We start from the raw sequence: 21,695 nt of genomic DNA on the forward strand, positions 1-21,695 counted from the left end.
TCTAATTACAACAGCAACACCAAGTGCTGTACCACTAATGATAACCCCATCCCAACCAGCACTACCCACTTCGTCTCAGCCAAATGTACAAGTTGAAGGGGGGCCAAACGAAAAATCATCAGCCAAAGGAAATAAATCCAGACAAGCAACATTTGTCACGATAGAGACAACCACCAGCTCTAGTAAGGGAAGACAAAATATGTCTGCAAGACCATCAAAACCGACTCCCAGAAGTAACAAATTGACGACGCAAGTTCTACTGCCTCTATTACAATAACACTTAGCAACAACAACAACAACCCCGACACAACGTAATATAAAACCGTATATACCACTACCGCCTCCATTTCCATACGCTCATTACCAGGCGTTCTGGCTACCACAATCTCAACAACCGTGTGTACCACAAACCACCCTAGGAAATCAGAAGGTGCCACAAATCTAATGGATACTGTAGACGATGAAAAAAATGTGCCTAGAGAAACAAACATGAACATCAATAGTTATCATGTCATGAGGACAACTCTCCACTTATCAGGAGTATACAAGAATATCAACTACTGACATGAACAAACTGTTGGGTTTTGAGCATTCTAACACTCCTATGGTGTACATGCAACCCTAGAAACCTTGGATCTATGTTTTCTCTAAAATACATGCAAATTTGATTTCCAAGGTTTACAACCTAACTAGCATGTTATGGGGTACTTGTAATACAAAACTTTAAGTAGAATAACATACCTTTCTTTTGTGGTTGATTGCTTGGAGTTTTAGAGCCTAGGACCAATAGTGTGGATGCCTCAAGTGGTGTCACAAATCACCCAAAACAACTTGGAAATACTTGAGAGAATATGATGCTTGCTAAAATCGGCCCACTCTTGTTTCTCACACACACTAGTGCCAATTCTAGAACCAAGGCCCTCTTTATATAGTATGGAGGATTAGGGTTACACCCTAATACCCATGACTCTTTATTTACCTAGGATCCATGGGTTAAAATCTCCATGGACTATCCATGGACTTCCATATACTCTTAGCCCATCCTAAATAAATCTTAGCCCAATCCATATATTGATGGGTTTTCAGCATTCTAACACTCCTATGGTGTACATGCAACCCTAGAAACCTTGGATCTATGTTTGACTAAGATACATGCAAATAATTATTTTTCCAAGGTTCTTATCCTAACTAGCATGGCATGGGGTACTTGAATCAAATAAAACTAGTAGAATTACTTACCTTGTAGTAGTAGTTGATTGCTTGGAGTTTGAGAGCCTAGCACCAATAATGTGGATGCCTCAAATGGAAGTCACAAATCACCACAAACTTGGAAACTTGAGAGAATAGTCACAAACTTCTTGAAATCGGCCCTCTTAGTTTACACACATCAACTAGTGCAATTTCAAGAACCAAAGCCTCCTTTATATAGTGTGGTGGATTAGGGTTACATCCATGTAAACCCTAATACCCATGTCTTTTCATTTCCATGAGATCCATGGGTTAAAGCCCCATGGAGTATCCATGGACTTTCCATGCAAGCCTAGCCCATTCCAAATAAGCATTAGCCCACACTATATAAATACAAGAGCCCATATTTAATTAGTCATACTTTTGATCTCTAAATTAATTCTAAATTAATTATAGATCAACACTAATTAAATAATATGATTTTATATTAATATATTAGAACTTATAATATATTAATAAATCATAACTTATACTATTCTCAAAAGATTATCCGTAAATTGTTCGGGTGAAGTGCAACCCAAACGGACCATGCCGGGTCGGGTCAAGTACATACCAAATATAGTTATGGACTTAGACACTATCTCTAACAGTCTCCCACTTGGATAAGTCTAATAACTATAGTTGCAAGTATGACTTCAGGAACCGATCAGCAATCGTAGCTCTTAAAACTCCGTTGAACTATGAAGAGCCATTTTAGATAAGTGATCATATAATCCTCTGTTCTAGATATCAGCCGGACAAATACATGGAACATGGTCTTGCTTATTGTCCAGCATTTGTTTCCCGATTTCTGATTTGTTTGACATAGAGCTTAACTTAACACATCAATTTAGTTCTGACCGGGCCCAGTACATAGGTCAAAACAAAATCATCGAGGGGCCCAGATATCGCTTCTAATCCTAGAAGGAACAGATAAACTTCGACTCATATGTTTGCTCTACTATTTGTTGAACTACACACAAAGGCACGGTTTATAACATCGAGTTACCAATGCGTTTTCGTGCAATCAATGCATAACCAACTCATAGGCAACAAATCATATCTCTAGGTTTGAAGACTTATATGATATTACCGTCTCACGATCACTCGAGATAAATTCCATGAAGTGATACAAGTGAGCGTGGGTTGAATCCAATACTCAGAACTTATGAGCACTCATGAGTGCTGTAGCCCCGCTTTGTCTAACATCTTAGACCTCTACTAGCCAACCCATGACAGTCTTGATTCATATCTACTTCCAACATATGACCGACTGTGGAGAGTTTGAATAATATGATATAAACCATAACATAATTATTCTGGAAGTCAAAACATGCAAAAAGAAATAATAGTAAACGATTGACAAGAGATAGCAACACTTTACTCATAAATAACAGCTTTTATTTATCATCAAATGTCAATTACATTTTACAAATTTCAAGATTATCTAACTACTAAAACTAATATCATCCTTCAGACCTATGCTCCAAGCATGCTGGAGATGCTTAGCCCGAGTCAGTCCCTTCGTGAGGGGATCTGCTGGGTTCTCATCCGATGATACCCTCTTTGCCACGAGGATTCCTTCTTCTATTCGATGTCTGATGAAGTGATATTTTCTGTCAATGTGTCTGGATCTCCCATGATCTCTTGGTTCCTTGGCTAAGGCAACCGCACTATTGCTGTCACAAAAAATCTCCATTGGCTCCTTTATAGCTGGTACAACTCCAAGGTATCCGATGAAGTTCTTTAGCCATATAGCCTCATTTGCTGCCTCGCTTGCTGCTATATACTCTGATTCACAAGTGGAATCAGCCACTGTCTCCTGCTTGGAACTTTTCCAAGTAATTGCCCCTCCGTTTAGAGTAAAGACCCAGCCCGACTGAGAGCGGAAATTATCCCTGTCAGTCTGAAAGCTAGCATCACTGTACCCTACAACTCTCAAGTCCTCACTGCCACCGAGGGTAAGGACCTAGTCCTTAGTCCTCCATAGGTACTTGAGGATATTCTTTACCGCAGTCCAGTGTGCCTTGCCAGGGTTCCCCTGATACCTGCTAACCATGCTCAAAGCAAAGGCTACATCAGGTCGAGTACACGTCATAGCATACATGATCGATCCTACAGCTGAAGCATAAGGTATTCGACTCATTTCTGCTATCTCAGCCTCAGTACTAGGGCTTTGTGTCTTACTCAATCTGGCGTTACTCTGGATGGGTAACTCTCTTTTCTTGGAGTTATGCATGTTGAACCTTTTCAACACTTTGTCCACATAGGTGCTTTGACTAAGTCCAATTAGTCTTTTACTCCTGTTTCTCAAAATCCTTATCCCTAGGATATAGGCAGCTTCTCCAAGGTCCTTCATAGCGAAACACTTCCCAAGCCAGGACTTTACTTCCTGCAGGGTTGGGATGTCCTTTCCTATGAGTAGTATGTCATCCACATACAGTACCATAAAGCTGACTATACTCCCACTAGCCTTGATATAGACACAAGATTCATCTTCACTCCTTGAAAAGCCAAATTCTTTGATTTTCTCATCAAAGCAAAGATTCCATCTGCGAGGTGCCTGTTTTAATCCATAAATGGATTTCTCGAGCTTACACACTCTACTGGGGTACTCTGTACTGACAAAACCCTCTGGCTGAACCATGTAAACATCTTCAACCAACTTTCCATTAAGGAAAGCGGTTTTGACATCCATTTGCCATATTTCATAATCATGAAATGCAGCAATGGCTAACAGAACCCTAATAGACTTAATCTTGGCCACTGGTGAAAAGGTCTCATCATAATCAACTCCCGGAGTTTGAGAATAACCCTTTGCAACCAGTCGTGCCTTATAAGTGTGTACATTACCATCCATGTCGGTCTTCTTCTTGAAGATCCATTTGCACCCAACTATCTTACGATCAGGTACATTGTCAACCAAGTTCCAAACTTGATTGTCATACATGGACTGTATCTCGCTATCCATAGCCTCTTTCCATTTAGCAGCCTCAGGGCCTGTCATGGCTTCCGTGTAGCTGTTAGGCTCATCCAGATTTACCAGTGCGTTATCACTGATAAGTGTCTCACCTTTTGCAGTAATATGAAAACCATAATAATGCTCAGGTGCATTCTTAACTCTGGTGGAACGCCTCAGAGGTATAGATTCTTCAGTCGGCTCAACAGGAGTTTCCTCCTCGGGTTGAGGGCTAGGGTTTGAGGTTCCTTCACCACTTGACTCTTGAATTTCCTCAAGGTCAATTTGCCTCCCACTGTCTCCTTGGCTCATGAATTCTCTCTCTCGAAAGAATCCTATTCTTGCTACAAAGGCCACATTATCACTGGGTCTGTAGAAGATGTAACCAAAGGATTTCTGTGGGTAGCCGATGAAAATACACCTTTCGCTTCGGGGTTCGAGCTTATCGTGAGTCTCGCGTCTCACGAAAGCCTCGCAACCCCAAATCTTGATGTGGTCTAGATTGGGAACTTTTCCAGTCCACACCTCGTGAGGTGTTTTGGAAACCTTCTTTGTAGGGACTAGATTAAGGATATGGGCGACAGTCTCTAAGGCATACCCCCAAAATGAGATTGGTAGTGAAGCTCGACTCATCATGGAACGAACCATGTCCAACAAGGTCCGATTGCGCCTCTCAGCTACACCATTCAACTGTGGTGTCCTAGGAGGTGTCAATTGTGAGACAATCCCACATTCCTTAAGATAGTCAAGGAACTCAGTACTAAGATACTCACCACCACGATCGGATTGAAGCATCTTAATGTTCCTGCCCAACTGATTCTCCACTTCTTGCTTAAACTCTTTGAATTTCTCAAAGGTTTCTGACTTATGCTTGATTAGGTAGACATATCCATATCTACTAAAATCATCAGTAAAAGTCACATAGAACCGATTAGCATCTCTTGTGGCGGTTCTGAAGGGTCCACACACATCCGTGTGTATGAGGTCCAACAAACCTTCACCCCTAGCACAAGTGCCAGTAAAAGGTGACTTTGTCATTTTACCAAGCAAACAAGATTCACAACTATCATCTGACTTTAGGTCAAATGACTCCAAGACTCCATCCTTTTGGAGTTGGCCTATGCGTTTCTTGCTTACATGTCCAAGACGACAATGCCATAAGGATGCTTTATCTAAGCTAGTGGAAGAGTTAATACACAGTACATTATTTCCTAGATTATCTACAACAGATACAGTTTCATACACGCCATCACAAGGTAATGCTTTAAAATAAAGAACATTATTAAAGAAAGCATCAATACTACCATTATTATTATCAAAATAAAAGGTAAAACCTTGTTTATACAATGCATGAAAGGAAATAACATTTCTTGCCATTTCTGGCGAATAATAACATTTATTCAAATCTAATGTAAACCCACTATTTAGCACTAAGGAATAAACTCCTATCTTGGTGACAGGTGAAGCTTTCCTGTTTCCCATGATCAAGTTTATCTTTCCCTGCTCCACATTCTCACTTCTTTTTAGTCCCTGCAAATCACAACATATGTGAATACCACAACCTGTATCAAGGACCCAAGACTTAGAATGAGGTGAGTTATTAGACAATATAGTGTATATACCTGCATGGTTGGGTTTTACTTTCCCATCCTTCAAATCTTGCTGGTACTTTGGGCAGTTTCGCTTCCAGTGCGACTTTTCATGGCAATAGAAGCATTCAGCCTCATTAGGGTTAGCAGAAGGAGTGACAAAACCTTTCTTGGTTTTGCTTGAAGAGGAGCCTTCAAGGGTCTTACCCTTGGTACCCTTAGAAGGGTTCTTTCTCTTCTTCCCTTTGCCATGCCCGATTGCCAAGACATTGGCCGCAGTTGGAGTAGGAGTAGGAGTAGTAACAACCGAATTACCCTTTAGACCACTTTCGGCGGTCTTCAAGAGTCCTTGAAGTTTGCTGAGGGTGACTTCTTCCTTGTTCATGTGATATGTCATGCGGAATTGATCATAACACGATGGCAAGGAGTGCAAAATGATGTCTATTGCTAACTCCTCAGGGAAGTTCACATTCAGCTTCAGTAAACGGTCCACATACCTTTGCATTTTCTGCATGTGGCCCGTGATGGGTTCACCATCCTTCATTCGGGTTGTTATCATGGAGGAGATTATTTCATATCGCTCTTGACGAGCACTTTGATGGTAGCGGTCCATCAAGTCCTGGTGCGTGTCAAAAGGATAATAGTCCTCATAGGACTTTTGGAGCTCGGCTGTCATGGTGGCCATCATGATGCATGCCACTTTTGTAGCATCTCTTTCATGTACCTCATATTCAGCAAGCTCTTCAGGAGTAGCAGTTGGCTCGGGTACCTTCAGCTCCTTGTCGAGAACATATTCTTTGTTCTCATACCGAGTGACCATCCTGATGTTTCTGATCCAATCTGTAAAGTTGGACCCATAAAAAATGACTCTCCCACAAAGATTCATGAGAGAGAAGGAGCTAGTAGGGTTTGAGCCAGAAGCATTGTTATTGGAAGACATCTGAAAAGAAGAGGGAATAGATTAGATTAGATATAGAGATAGTCCTTAACAAAACACCCAAATGTAATATTAAGGCTAGGACCCAACACAATATTTTATAACTTAGAAGAGGGATGCCGTAATCTAAGCTATAAGATATTTGAAGGTAGGTGAATGACGATTCACCAATTTCCACCATGAAAAACGAAATATTTAATTAGGTTTTAATTGGTTTAGAAACTCCTAGATTCTTTGAGATTCATTGAACTTTCTTCAATGGCATGTTTCAATCTCGAGTGTGCACTTCAAGTTTTGTGACTGGGATGCCGAGGATCACAAAACAAGGTGTGAAGTAACCATGCAAATTACTTGGTACCCTTAATGTATTACCCCTCAATCGATGTGCCGGTTAACCACACACGCTCCATCGATACTATGATAAACATTAAGTCACCCTTTACCTACCTTGGTAAGTTCAAGTTAGTGTGCCGGTTAACCACACACGCTCCACTAACGACTTAAACAAAGTGTAAAGTGTAATTTCATGGATTAGCACCTTATTCACATTTTCCTAAAATAACTAAGATTGGGAATTCAATAAAGTTTAGTTACTTTAGTATTATCATTATACTTTTAATGAGAATTTATAAGTCCTTGTCCTACCCGTTCGGCTAACGACCCTCCACCGATCAAGGAAGCGGTGGGTGAGAGTGGACACCCATTAAGTTGCCATTTTATAGGCAACAACCTTATACCCCCCTTATATACCGGCTTCGTGAATGAGGCGTACTAGCGGTAAGACGACTTGATCTTATACATATATATATTATTAACTTATAATATTATAAAGTATAAGGGTTGAATTTTAACTTTTAAAATTCTAAGGGTTGGAACTAAAGTTTTTAATATGACTTTACATGTTCCAAAACTTGAGGGCAAGTTTTGTAAACTTTCAAAACATTTCATTTCTCATAACTTATGAGTTAATGGTTATTAAAAATGAAGACTCTTCATTTTTTTTGTAACCTATGTGTTCTTTTAATGGTTATTTATAAATGTGACTTTTGGTTATCCATAACTTAAGAACTAGTTATGGACTCCATTAAAACACATAAAGATCAAGAATTAATCTAATCTATTATTAGCACATAATTTCTATGATCTTCTAAACTCATATGTTTATGAATGTTCATATCAAAAATTTCAAGAATCGTAAGTACATATACAAAACTTGAAATTTTGATACGAGCTTTTGAACAAAACTTCGATTTTCAAGTTTTTTTTTTTTTTTTTTTTTTTTTTTTTTTTTTTTTGCATCAAGTATCAAATAAACAAACCAGGCTCTGATACCACTGATGGGTTTTCAGCATTCTAACACTCCTATGGTGTACATACAACCCTAGAAACCTTGGATCTATGTTTGACTAAGATACATTCAAATAATTATTTTTCCAAGGTTCTTATCCTAACTAGCATGGCATGGGGTACTTGAATCAAATAAAACTAGTAGAATTACTTACCTTGTAGTAGTAGTTGATTGCTTGGAGTTTGAGAGCCTAGCACCAATAATGTGGATGCCTCAAATGGAAGTCACAAATCACCACAAACTTGGAAACTTGAGAGAATAGTCACAAACTTCTTGAAATCGGCCCTCTTAGTTTACACACATCAACTAGTGCAATTTCAAGAACCAAAGCCTCCTTTATATAGTGTGGTGGATTAGGGTTACATCCATGTAAACCCTAATACCCATGTCTTTTCATTTCCATGAGATCCATGGGTTAAACCTCCATGGAGTATCCATGGACTTTCCATGCAAGCCTAGCCCATTCCAAATAAGCATTAGCCCACACTATATAAATACAAGAGCCCATATTTAATTAGTCATACTTTTGATCTCTAAATTAATTCTAAATTAATTATAGATCAACACTAATTAAATAATATGATTTTATATTAATATATTAGAACTTATAATATATTAATAAATCATAACTTATACTATTCTCAAAAGATTATCCGTAAATTGTTCGGGTGAAGTGCAACCCAAATGGACCATGCCGGGTCGGGTCAAGTACATACCAAATATAGTTATGGACTTAGACACTGTCTCCAACATATATATGAAAGAGTCCATATTTAATTAGCCTCTTTTGATCTTTAAATTAATTCCAAAATCAATTCTTGATCAACACTAATTAAATAATATGATTTCATATTAATATATTATAACTTATAATATATTAATAGATCATAACCATCTTATTCTCAAAAGTATATCCATACAAATTGTTAGGTTAAATGCAACCCAAATGGACCATGCCGGGTCGGGTCAAGTTCATACCAAATATAGTTACGGACTTAGACACCTTATCCAGCAGTCTCCCACTTGGATAAGTCTGATAACTATAGTTGCAAGTATAACTTCAGGAACCAACCAGCAATCGTAGCTCTTTAAAACTCTGTTGAACTATGAAGTGCCATTTTAGATAAGTGATCATATAATCCTCCGTTCTCAAGATATCAGTCGGACAAATACATGGAACAATGCCATACTTATTGTCCATCAGTTGTTTCTCGATCTCTGATTTGTTTGACATAGAACTAAATTGAACACATCAATCAGGTTCTGACCGGGCCCGATACATAGGCCAAAACCAAATCATCGAGGGGCCTAAATATCGCTTCTATTGGTAGAAGGAACAGATAAACTTCGACTCATATGCTTGTACTAACTACTAGTTGAATTATGCACAAAAGCACGTTTTATGACATCATGTTACTGATGCGTTTTCGTACAATCAATGGACAACCAACTGATAGTCAACAACTCACATCTCTAGGTTTGAAGATATATATGATATTACCGTCTCACGATCACTCGAGATAAATTCCATGAAGTGATACAAGTGAGCGTGGGTTTAATCCAATACTCATACCTTATAAGTACTCATGAATGTTGTAGCAACCATTGCAATGTCTAATGCACCTTAGACAAATCATACAAGCCAAATTCATGACAATCTTAATTCAATACCTACTTCCAACGTATGACCGACTGTGGAGAGTTTTTGAATAAAATAATTATCCTGGAAGTCAAAACATGCAAAATTGAAACAATAGTAAACGATTAACATAAGATAGTAACACTTTACTCATAAATAAATGACAACTTTTATTTAATCATCAAATGTCAATTACATTTTACAAGTTTCAAAACTATCTAATTATTAAAACTAATATCGTCCCTCAGCCCGATGCTTCTTACATGCTGCAAATGCCTAACCCTAGTCAGTCCCTTCGTGAGGGGATCTGCAGGATTCTCTTCTGACGATACCCTCTTTTCCACGAGGAGTCCTTCTTCTATCTTGTGTCTTATTAAGTGATATTTTCTGTCAATGTGTCTGGATCTGCCATGATCTCTTGGTTCCTTGGCTAAGGCAACCGCACTATTACTATCACAGAAAATCTCCATAGGCTCCTGTATAGCTGGTATAACTCCAAGGTCTCCAATGAAGTTCTTCAGCCATATTGCCTCCTTTTCCGCTTCACTTGCTGCTATGTACTCTGATTCACAAGTAGAATCAACTACTGTCTCCTGCTTGGAACCTTTCTAAGTAATTGCTCCTACATTTAGGGTAAAGACCCAGCCTGACTGAGAGTGGAAATTATCTCTATCAGTCTGAAAACTAGCATCGCTATACCCTACTACTCTCAAGTTATCACTCCCACCGAGGATAAGAACCCAGTCCTTAGTCCTACGTAGGTACTTGAGAATATTCTTTACCTCAGTCCAGTGAGCCTTGCCAGGGTTTCCCTGATATCTGCTGACCATGCTCAAAGCAAAGGCCACATCAGGACGAGTACAAGTCATAGCATACATGATCGAGCCAACAACGGAAGCATATGGTAATCGACTCATCTCAGCTATCTCAGCCTCTGTACTCGGACTCTGAGTTTTACTCAGTCTGGCATTGTGCTGGATCGGTAATTCTCCTTTCTTGGAATTCTCCATGTTGAACCTCTTCAACACTTTATCCAAGTAGGTACTCTGACTAAGTCCAATTAGTCTTTTACTCCTGTCTCTCAGTATCCTTATCCCTAAAATATAGGCAGCTTCTCCAAGGTCCTTCATAGCAAAACACTTCCCAAGCCAGGACTTAACCTCCTGCAAAGTTGGGATGTCATTTCCTATGAGTAGTATGTCATCCACATACAGTACCAAAAAATTAACTATAATCCCACTAGCCTTAACATATACACATGACTCATCCTCACTCCTCGAAAAGCCAAACTCTTTGACTTTCTCATCGAAGCAAAGATTCCATCTGCGAGGTGCTTGTTTCAATCCATAGATGGATTTCTCAAGCTTACACACCCTATTAGGGTATTTAGCATCGACAAAACCGTCTGGCTGATCCATGTAAACATCCTCAGCCAACTTTCCATTAAGGAAAGCGGCTTTGACATCCATTTGCCATTCATAATCATGAAATGCAGCAATGGCTAGCATAACCCTAATAGACTTAATCTTTGCTACTGGTGAAAAGGTCTCATGATAATCAACTCCTGGAGTTTGAGAAAAGCCCTTTGCAACCAGTCGCGCCTTATACGTGTGTACCTTACCATCCATGTCGGTCTTCTTCTTGAAGATCCATTTGCACCCAACTGTCTTACGACCTGGTACATTGTCAACCAAGTTCCAAACATGATTGTTATACATGGACTGTATCTCGCTGTACATAGCCTCTTTCCATTTAGCAACCTCAGGGCCTGCCATGGCTTCCGTGTAGCTGTTAGGTTTATCCAGACTTACCAATGTACTATCACTGATAAGCGTCTCACCTCCGCAGTAATATGGAAACCATAGTAACGCTCAGGTGCATTCCTAACTCTCGTGGAACGCCTCAGAGGTATGGGCTCGTCAGTTGGATCAACAAGAGTTTCCTCCACAGGTTGATTACTAGGGTTTGAGGTTCCTTCACCACTTGACTCTTGAATTTCTTCAAGGTCAATTTGCCTCCCACTGTCTCCTTGGCTTATGAACTCTCTCTCACGAAAGACTCATCTTCTAGCTACAAAGAACACATTCTCACTGGGTCTGTAGAAGAGGTAACCAAAGGATTTCTGTGGGTAGCTGATGAAAATACACCTCTCACTTCGAGGTTCGAGCTTGTCGTGAGACTCGCGCCTCACGAAAGCCTCGCAACCCCAAATATTGATGTGGTCCAAGTTAGGAACTTTCCCAGTCCACATCTCATGAGGTGTTTGGCAACCTTTTTGGTAGGGACTAGATTAAGGATATGGGCGTCAGTCTCTAAGGCATACCCCCAGAATAAGATTGGTAACGAAGCTCGAATCATCATGGAACGAACCATGTCCAATAAGGTTCGATTGCACCTCTCAGCCACACCATTCAGTCGTGGTGTCCTAGGAGGTGTCAATTGTGAGATAATCCCACATTCCTTAAGATAGTCAAGGAACTCAATACTAAGATACTCTCCTCCCCGATCGGATCAGAGCATCTTGATGTTCCTGCCCAGTTGATTCTCCACTTCCTGCTTGAACTCTTTGAACTTTTCAAAGGTTTCTGGCTTATGTTTGATTAAGTAGATATATCCATATCTACTATAATCATCAGTAAAAGTCACATAGTAGCGATTAGCATCCCTTGTGGCGGTTTTGAAGGGTCCACACACATCTGTGTGTATGAGGTCCAACAAACTCTCACCCCTATCACAAGTACCAGTGAAGGGTGACTTTGTCATTTTTCCAAGTAAACAAGACTCGCAACTATCATCTGACTTTAGGTCAAATGATTCCAAAACTCTAGCCTTTTGGAGTTGGCCTATGCGCTTCTTGTTAACATGTCCAAGACGACAATGCCACAAGGATGCTTTATCTAAACTATTTGAAGAATCAATACACAATACATTATTTCCTAGATTATCTACAACATTCACAGCTTCATATACACCATCACAAGGTAATGTTTTAAAGCAAAATACATCATTGTAGTAAACATTAATAGCACAATTATCATTATCAAATGAAAAGGAAAATCCTTGTTTGTACAAGCCATGGAAAGAAATAATATTTCTCGCCATTTCTGACGAGTAACAACATTTATTCAAATCTAAAATTAACCCATTATTAAGCAATAAAGAATAAACTCCTATCTTGGTAACATGTGATGCTTTCCTATTCCCCATGATTAAGTTTATCTTCCCGTGCTCCAATTTCTCACTTCTTCTTAGGCCTTGCAAATCAGTACAAATGTGAATACCACAACCTGTATCAAGTACCCAAGAGTTAGAACACAATGAGTTATTAGACAATATAGTATAAATACCTTCATGGGTGGGTTTAACTTTCCCATCCCTTACATCCCGCAAGTATTTGGGGCAGCTTCGCTTCCAGTGCACCTTTTCCTGGCAGTAGAAGCACTGTGCTTCTTTAGGGTTTAAAGAAGGAGGAATGGAACCTTTCTTGGTTCCACTTGAAGAGGAGCCATCAATGGGCTTTCCCTTAGTACCCTTCGAAGGGGTCTTCCTCTTCTTCCCCTTTCCTTGCCTAATTTCCAGAACAGGGGTAGTAGGAGGAGTAGGAGTAACAGCTGATGTACTTTTAAGGCCACTTTCAGCGGTCCTTAAAAGTCCTTGAAGCTTGCTGAGTGTGACTTCCTCCTTGTTCATATGATAAGTCATGCGAAACTGATCATAACTTGGAGGTAAGGAATGGAGAATGATGTCAATTGCCATGTCCTCAGGGAAGTCCACATTAAGCTTCAATAACCGGTCCACGAACCTCTGCATTTTCTGCAAGTGGCCGGTGATGGGTTCACCATCCTTCATCCTAGTTGTTATCACGGAGGAAATGACTTCATACCTCTCTTGACGAGCAATCTAATGATACCTATCCATCAGATTCTGGTTCATCTCAAAAGGGTAGAAATCTTCATAGGATTTCTGGAGTTCTGCTTTCATTGTGGCCAACATGATACAAGACACCTTAGTGGCATCTTTCTCATGGGTAGTGTACTCAGCAACCTCCTCAGGAGTAGCAGTCGACTCATCAACAACCTTCAGTTCTCTGTCAAGGACATACTCCTTCCCCTCATAGCGAGCAATCATTCTGATGTTCCTAATCCATTCATTGAAATTGGAACCATCAAAAGTGACTTTCCCACACAAGTTCATTAGGGAAAAGGAGCATGTAGGGTTTGAGCCAGTAGCAGTGTTGGAAGACATCTGAAAGAAAGAAAGACAAGTTTTATTAGATAAATAGTCCTTAATAAGTCACCCAAATGAAATATTAAGGCTAGGACCCAACAACCTATTTATAACTGGAAGAGGGATGCCGTAATCCAAGTTATAAAATAGTTGAAGGTAGGTAAATGATGATTTACCAATTTCCACCATAAAAAAACGAAAAATATTATTAAGTTTTTAATTGGATTTGAAACTCCTAGATCTTTTGAGATACATTGAACTTTCAATGGCATGTTTGAATCTCGATTGTGCCCTCTCAAGTTTGTGACTGGGATGCCAAGGATCACAAACAAGGTGTGAATAACCACGCAAATTGACTTGGTACCCTTAATTTTATCACCTAATCGATGTGCTGGTTAACCACACGCGCTCCACCGATCTATGATAAAACTTAAGTCACCCTTTTCCACTCTTACTAGTCCTTGTTAGTGTGCCGGTTAACCACACACGCTCCACTAACGACTTGGTAAGGTACAAAGTGTAATTTCATGGGTTAGCACCTATTTCACATTTTCCTAAAGTAACTAAGATTGGGAATTAATAAAGGTTTAGTTATTTTATAAATTCATTATACTTTTAATGAGGATTAAGGTCCTATCCTACCCATTCGGCTAACGACCCTCCACCAGTCAAGGAAGCGGTGGGTGAGAGTGGACACCCATTAAGCTGTCATTTTATAGGCAACAACCTTATACCCCCCCTTATAGACCGACTTCGTGAATGAGGCCTACTAACGGTAAGACCGACTTATTCTTATACATATATATATATATATATATATATATATATATATATATATATATATATATATATATATATATATATACATATATATATAAAATTAAACTTTTAATATTATAGAAGTATAAGGGTTGAATTTTAAATTTTTAAAAAAACTAAGGTTCAATTTGGAATTTAAAGTATTGATGTGTGAGACTTTACAAATTCCAAACTTAAGGGCAAGTATTGAAACTATTCAAGACTTTTCATTTCATAACTTATGAGTTTAATGGTCCATTAAAGTGAAGACTCTTCACTTTATGTAACCTCTTATTCTTTAATGACACTTTTAAAGAAGTGACTTTTGGTTATCCATAACTTGAGGACAAGTTATGGACTCCATCATTAGGCATTAAGATCAAGAATCAATCATCAAACAATTCAGCAGATATTCCTATGATCTAACCATAACTCATAAGAACATGAACATTCATATCAAAATTTCAAGAATCATATTAACACATATAAAACATGGAATTTTGATATTAGCCATTGTAAATGGATTAGAATAAGCATTACACCATCTAAAACAAGTTTTAAAACACCAAAAAAGTTTAGGGTAATGTTTCTAGTCCATTTCCAGCAGCAAAACTCGAAAATCTGCATTCAGGGGCTCCTACTCGTTGAGTGCAAGAACCTACTCGACGAGTAGGATAATTATCACATGGACTCGTCGAGTCACCCCATGGACTCGGCGAGTTCATGCAGCAGATAGCATATTTTTGATCTTTTTCAACAAGTTTGCATCAAGTATCAAGAAAACAAGCTTAGGCTCTGATACCACTGTTGGGTTTTGAGCATTCTAACACTCCTATGGTGTACATGCAACCCTAGAAACCTTGGATCTATGTTTTTTCTAAAATACATGCAAATTTGATTTCCAAGGTTTACAACCTAACTAGCATGTTATGGGGTACTTGTAATACAAAACTTTAAGTAGAATAACATACCTTTCTTTTGTGGTTGATTGCTTGGAGTTTTAGAGCCTAGCACCAATAGTGTGGATGCCTCAAGTGGTGTCACAAATCACCCAAAGCAACTTGGAACTACTTGAGAGAATATGATGCTTGCTAAAATCGGCCCACTCTTGTTTCTCACACATACTAGTGCCAATTCTAGAACCAAGACCCTCTTTATATAGTATGGAGGATTAGCGTTACACCCTAATACACATGACTCTTCATTTATCTAGGATCCATGGGTTAAAAGCTCCATGGACTATCCATGGACTTCCATATACTCTTAGCCCATCCTAAATAAATCTTAGTCCAATCCATATATATGAAAGAGTCCATATTTAATTAGCCTCTATTTATCTTTAAATTAATTCCAAAATCAATTATTGATCAACATTAATTAAATAATATGATTTCATATTAATATATTATAACTTATAATATATTAATAGATCATAAACATCTTATTCTCAAAAGTATATCCATACAAATTGTTAGGTGAAGTGCAACCCAAATGGACCATGCCGGGTCGGGTCAAGTTCATACCAAATATAGTTACGGACTCAGACACCTTATCCAACACAAACATACCATAAATCTCGAAGTACGATGGTCCGGGTGACCCAGATGACCACATTGAAAATTACAAATGGACGATGGATGCTTATTATTTAGATGAGAAATACCGGTGTATCTTTTTTCCTAACTACCTTATCAGGACCAACGAAACTACGGTACAAAAGTTTACCATATGAAAGCATACATGATTTCAACCAACTACAAGAGGAGTTTTCCGGTCACTTAATATAGAAAAAGAGGTATACGGTGGATGCTCAAGCAATCTTGGGATGCATACACTACGAGGATGAGTCATTACATGCTTTTGTCTATCGGTTCAACAAGGAAACCTTTAACGCCCGGGAGAGAGAGCAGATAACATGGCAATCGCTTCTTTCACTTGTGGATTACTTCCATGAGTTGTCTTCAATAAACTAGTTGATAAACCACCTAAATCAAGGAAAGACATGATGGACAGAGTCCACCGATATATAAAGTAAGAAAAAGCAGCGTCTGAGAAACTAACAACCGATCAGGGAGAAAGGTTCTATGTTCAAAAAGACAGTCGTACACCTTACGTGAAGGTTTCCGTTCAAGAAAAACTGAAATCCAACAATACGAGATCACAACGATCGACCCGTTTCCCACATCAGGGTCGCAATTATCCGATAACGAGAAACGGAGGAAGAAATGATGTGGCGACAGTAGTGGAAAACAAAAAGAATAATATATCAAGAGTAGGAAATAGGTCAGAGTGTAGAGAACATGGCAAGTATTGTGAATTCCACGAATCCACTGGGCATGATACCATCGAGTGTACTATGTTGCGAAGAGAATTAGAGAAGAAAATGCAGGTCGACCAGCTAAACGATTTAATAAGAGGACTCTGGTCCAAGCAACTAGAAAGTATTGCCCCAACGGAGCCCAAAATAAATAGTTCAGGAAAGAATGAAATCTTCTTGTTCAGACAACAAGAGTGGCCATAAGCAGATCAAGAATGGGACGATTATAGATTTACTTTTGACGAATGGGATTACATCAACAGTAATCACAAAGGAGATGAGCTTGTCATAATTGGAGGGTTTATAGGAAAAAAATGTGTGATTGACATTTACATGAACAATCGAAGCTCCATAAATGACATGTACAAACACTTCTACAACTAGCTCCCAAGTCAAGTGAAAAAGGAAATACAGATGCCTGAGATGCATCTAATTATCTTTTCCAGACACAACATATGTCCAGAAGGAATGATCACTTTTCCACTCATATTAGTGGATTACAATAATGGCAGAAACGGAACTAAACTGATCAGATTTGTGAATATCAATGCACCATCACCATACAATGTAATATTCGAAAAAAAGACGATGCAAAAATTTAGAGTCATAGCATCGGCAATTCTTAGGGTAGTCAAGTTTCATACTATGTCAGGAGTGGGTGTAATGCTAACAAAGAAAAGAGAAAGGACAATGGAGCAGGACCATGGCAAGAACGGTACAGTTGGAAAAATCAATAACACTACATGACAACAAGAAAATGTGACATCAACAACTACATCTAAAAAATAAGAACACGAGAAAGGAAAAGGAAAAAATGTAAAGCCAATAATGGTAAGCTTGGATACAAGTAGCTGTTTGTAAAAAAGCGGTTAAGTCAAAGAAGGGATCCAATCACCTATTAAAAATGAGCACCATAATCAAACGAGTATTAGTTGTAGCAAAAAGTAAACGAGGAGTTAGAACCAAAAGAGAAAGATACCAATGAAAACGCAAAACAAGATTCAAAAGTTTGAGGGCCATTTACACACCCAAAAAACCAAACAGGAAACCACCAAGAATACCAGTGACAAAAAATGAAGAAGCTAACACATCAAGGCCAACTGACTTCATTTCATGGGCAAGTAAGAAAAGGCGTACATAAACAAATGAAATAAGAAAATAAGACAACCCCTATGAAGATCTAAAGGAAAAATAAATTCATGACAACAACACCAAAGGTCAACCACAAGAAACTTGGTAAGGCAATACGAAAAAGTAGAAACATTACCCAATGTCTCACACACATGTGTGATAGGAAGGAAGTAGTCATTTTCTCGATCAATGAAATGGCATTTTAACGAAAAAAAATTTTAAAAAAATTATTCCTTAAGTGTAGCTCGGCAGCCAACTAAACAAACATTGTGGTCATAGCAATATCTTGACCAAGGCTACCCGTTTAGCCAGAAAATCAATTATTCTTTAATTGTAGCCCAGTCAGCCGGATACACAAACATTTTGGTCAAATCAACATCTTGAACAAGGCTACTTTCTACCCAAATAAGCAATTATCCCTTAAGCTTAGCTCGGTCAGCTGACTACATAAATATTATGGTCAAAGCAACATCTTGACCAAGGCTATACGTTTAGCCAAAAACGTAATTATTCTTCAACTATAGCTTGGGCAACCGACTACATACACATTTTTGTCAAAGCAACATCTTGACCAAGGCTACTGTAATACCCGTATATATAGGAAGAGTTCATTAGGGAAGCACTTAGGAGCTCCAAGTTTTATATATCTGAGAGTTCGGAGGTTGGCATTTTGTATTAAGATCATATTATATAAGTTTGGACATTAGCGGAGCTACGCTGACCGTAGCATTCCCTATGCTTAACATAGAATGGAAATTCCCCGTTTTTTATTTGGAGATCTACATAGAGTGTAGAGCAGTGTGCTATGTCGAGCATAGGTATGTGCTACGCTGAGCATAGCGCCAGACAATTGACTTTTTTACTAGTTTTGACTTTTGGTCAACTGTGTTGGGTTATACTCTTGGAGGGGAAAAATGGTATTTTGTCCCAAGGAAGATTAGATATAAACCAAGACTCTTTGAGTGTTAGTTATTACCTTAATTGTTGATTAGGGTTTTATTATGTATATGTTTAGTGTGAGGAGTTTCGGTATCATCATCTCGGGTGTGTGATTGTCTTGTTTGCAGATTTAGGTGAGTATTCTCACTATACTATGTAGGATGCTAGTAGACTTTGTGATACTTGCATGGAAGACCATAGGGGTAGCCCGTGGAATTTGTATGAAAGACTATGAGGGTAGCCCGTGTCACTTGTGTTGGGACCAGGATCCTTACTATATCCAGGATCCTCAGCAACATCAGGATCTCGGCTAATTAATGTTATTATTATTTTTATTATTAATACTTATAACGATAATATTTGTGTATAACTAACACGTGTGCAGAAGTAGTCAAAGGAAGACCAATTCTCAACGAAGAATTACCTCAACAATGCTAAAGACTCGGAATACCTTGTCAAATAACGTTCACAAAGCTGTTCATAGAGAATCCCGGAAATATCGGACATCTTGTTGGCTAGATTAAACTATAAATTGAAACTTGTAATCTGCACACGACACACAAATTCTTAGTCTAATCTCACTCTACGAATTTCTACATTCATTCTTACTAAGAACTCACTGTAATCTTTACTTTATATCAATAAAATTGTCAAGGCAGGTGATCATTATCACCTCCCAAGGTTTTATGCCGGAGATCCTAGCAAGGATCAAGGGCTTTCCTTGTAAACCATCGTGTCACTTTTCTTTGACTACTTGCTATTACACAATCTGAACATCATAACCTCTCATTTAGTTTGGTTGATTAGTACTTGTGTAATTTTTGACCAAAACAATTTGGCGCCCACCGTGGGGTCGTGGTGTTCAAAATCCTCGAAAAAATCATGTCTACACAACCGATCCTCTATTCGTCCTCTGCTCCTTCCATTCCAACCAAAAACCTACCACCTCCTCCGAGTGGACCCCCCACTAAGAAGAAAATGCCTTACACTTCCAATAAAAGCATCCCCTCAATCGCTAATCCAAGAAGTTTGGGATCCTCAGGGCTCCAGGATCCAACTGCCTCAGTCACTACTGCAGAACTTTTCGCTATGATGAGGAAAATGATGCAACAGGTGACCCAACAACAGGAGGAGAATAGAACACTACTCAAAGAAGTGGAGAGGATGAAGGCAGGATTTCAGAAATCCCAGGAAACTACGCCCACAGTTATGCAACAAAGGATCATGGACTTCAATAATGCAGGATCATCAGAAAATCGCCAGAAGGATACGATTCCTAACATTGTGGCGTCACCCTGGGGGGGCAACTATGGACAACCGAGCGTCCATGATCAATGATCTCAATGAGCCTTTCAACACTCCTATAAACCTTGATTCTAGTAACTTCTTAAACAAAAATACTATTAATACTAAGTATACTAACGTTGATGCAGGAATAAACCCAAACATGGCCAAGGAACTTCAACAATTAAGACAAATGATCGCCAGCGTACCCAGAGTGGTCCAACCAATACCAGAAGCATCTCCTACAAGCCACAGGATCTCGAGATTTGCTCCCGCGATAGCGGATACCGAAGTTCCTAAGAGCTTCTAAACTCCCAGCATGAAGCTATACAATGGAACTACAGATCCTGAAGAGCATATAGCCCAATACAGAGAAAGGATGGAGATCATTCCCATCCCAGGGCACTTGAAGGAAGCTTGCCTATGCAAAGGCTTTGGTTCGACCCTTACGGGATCAGCCCTCAAATGGATGCTAAACGTTCCCCCATATTCTATTACTTCATTTGCACACTTAGTCAATATATTTAATAACCAGTTTTCTTGTAGCAGAACCTTCGAGAAGATCACTAGTGATCTCTACCGAGTGGTTCGGGATCCTAAGGAAAAACTTAGGGACTTTGTTAATAGATTTGGCAGGGAAGCTCTGAGCATCCCCAACATCGACATGGCCACCATTGTGGAAGCCTTTAAAATGGGATTAAGAAAGGATTCACCCTTCTATGAAGACCTTGTGATGACCCCATGCAAAAGACTGGACGAAGTCAGGTGTCGGGCGTTGAGATTCATAAGGCTCGAAGAGGATAGAGAGATCCAGAAGAGAAGCAACCCTTCAGATCAATATGAGAACCCCAATAGGAAGGCCGAATCCTTAACTCATAGATCCTACAAATTGAAGCCCTATTCCAAACCAGATCATCACAGGGTTAATTCCTTTGAAGATGCAGGAGAAGAAGAAGTGCTTCCTAAAATCATTGACTATTGTTTTTTTGTGGATGTTTCAGGTGTAATTCATGCCATGCAGGATCTTGGAGATAAAGCAAGATGGCCAAAGAGAGACAGCAAATCCACCACTTGGAAAGACAAGTCCAAATGGTGTGCTTACCACGAAGACTTTGGCCACATGAAGGTGGGCTACATAGCCCTACGAAAAGAAATTAGCTACCTCCTTAGCAAAGGACAGCTCAAAGAGATCCTTGGGATAAAAAGAGAAAAATCCAAGGAGAACAGCCAAGATGATCACAGGATCCCGGAGAAACCAGGATCTCCACCCTCTGACGCTAAGATAATTAACGTTATCTAA

The 21,695-nt window shown here is 39.1% G+C and overlaps 1 protein-coding gene across 1 annotated transcript; it reads left to right on the forward strand.

The window, feature by feature from the left end:
* The first annotated feature begins 21,059 nt into the window (after positions 1 to 21,059).
* On the forward strand, positions 21,060 to 21,695 carry LOC145130468 (uncharacterized). The gene has a single exon (XM_079065263.1). The coding sequence runs from the start codon at positions 21,060 to 21,062 to the stop codon at positions 21,693 to 21,695; it is 636 nt and encodes a 211-aa protein (XP_078921389.1).

Source organism: Lactuca virosa, chromosome 8 (assembly GCF_052849685.1).
Source record: "Lactuca virosa cultivar CGN04683 chromosome 8, Lactuca_virosa_CGN04683_v6, whole genome shotgun sequence".
NCBI lineage: Eukaryota > Viridiplantae > Streptophyta > Magnoliopsida > Asterales > Asteraceae > Lactuca > Lactuca virosa.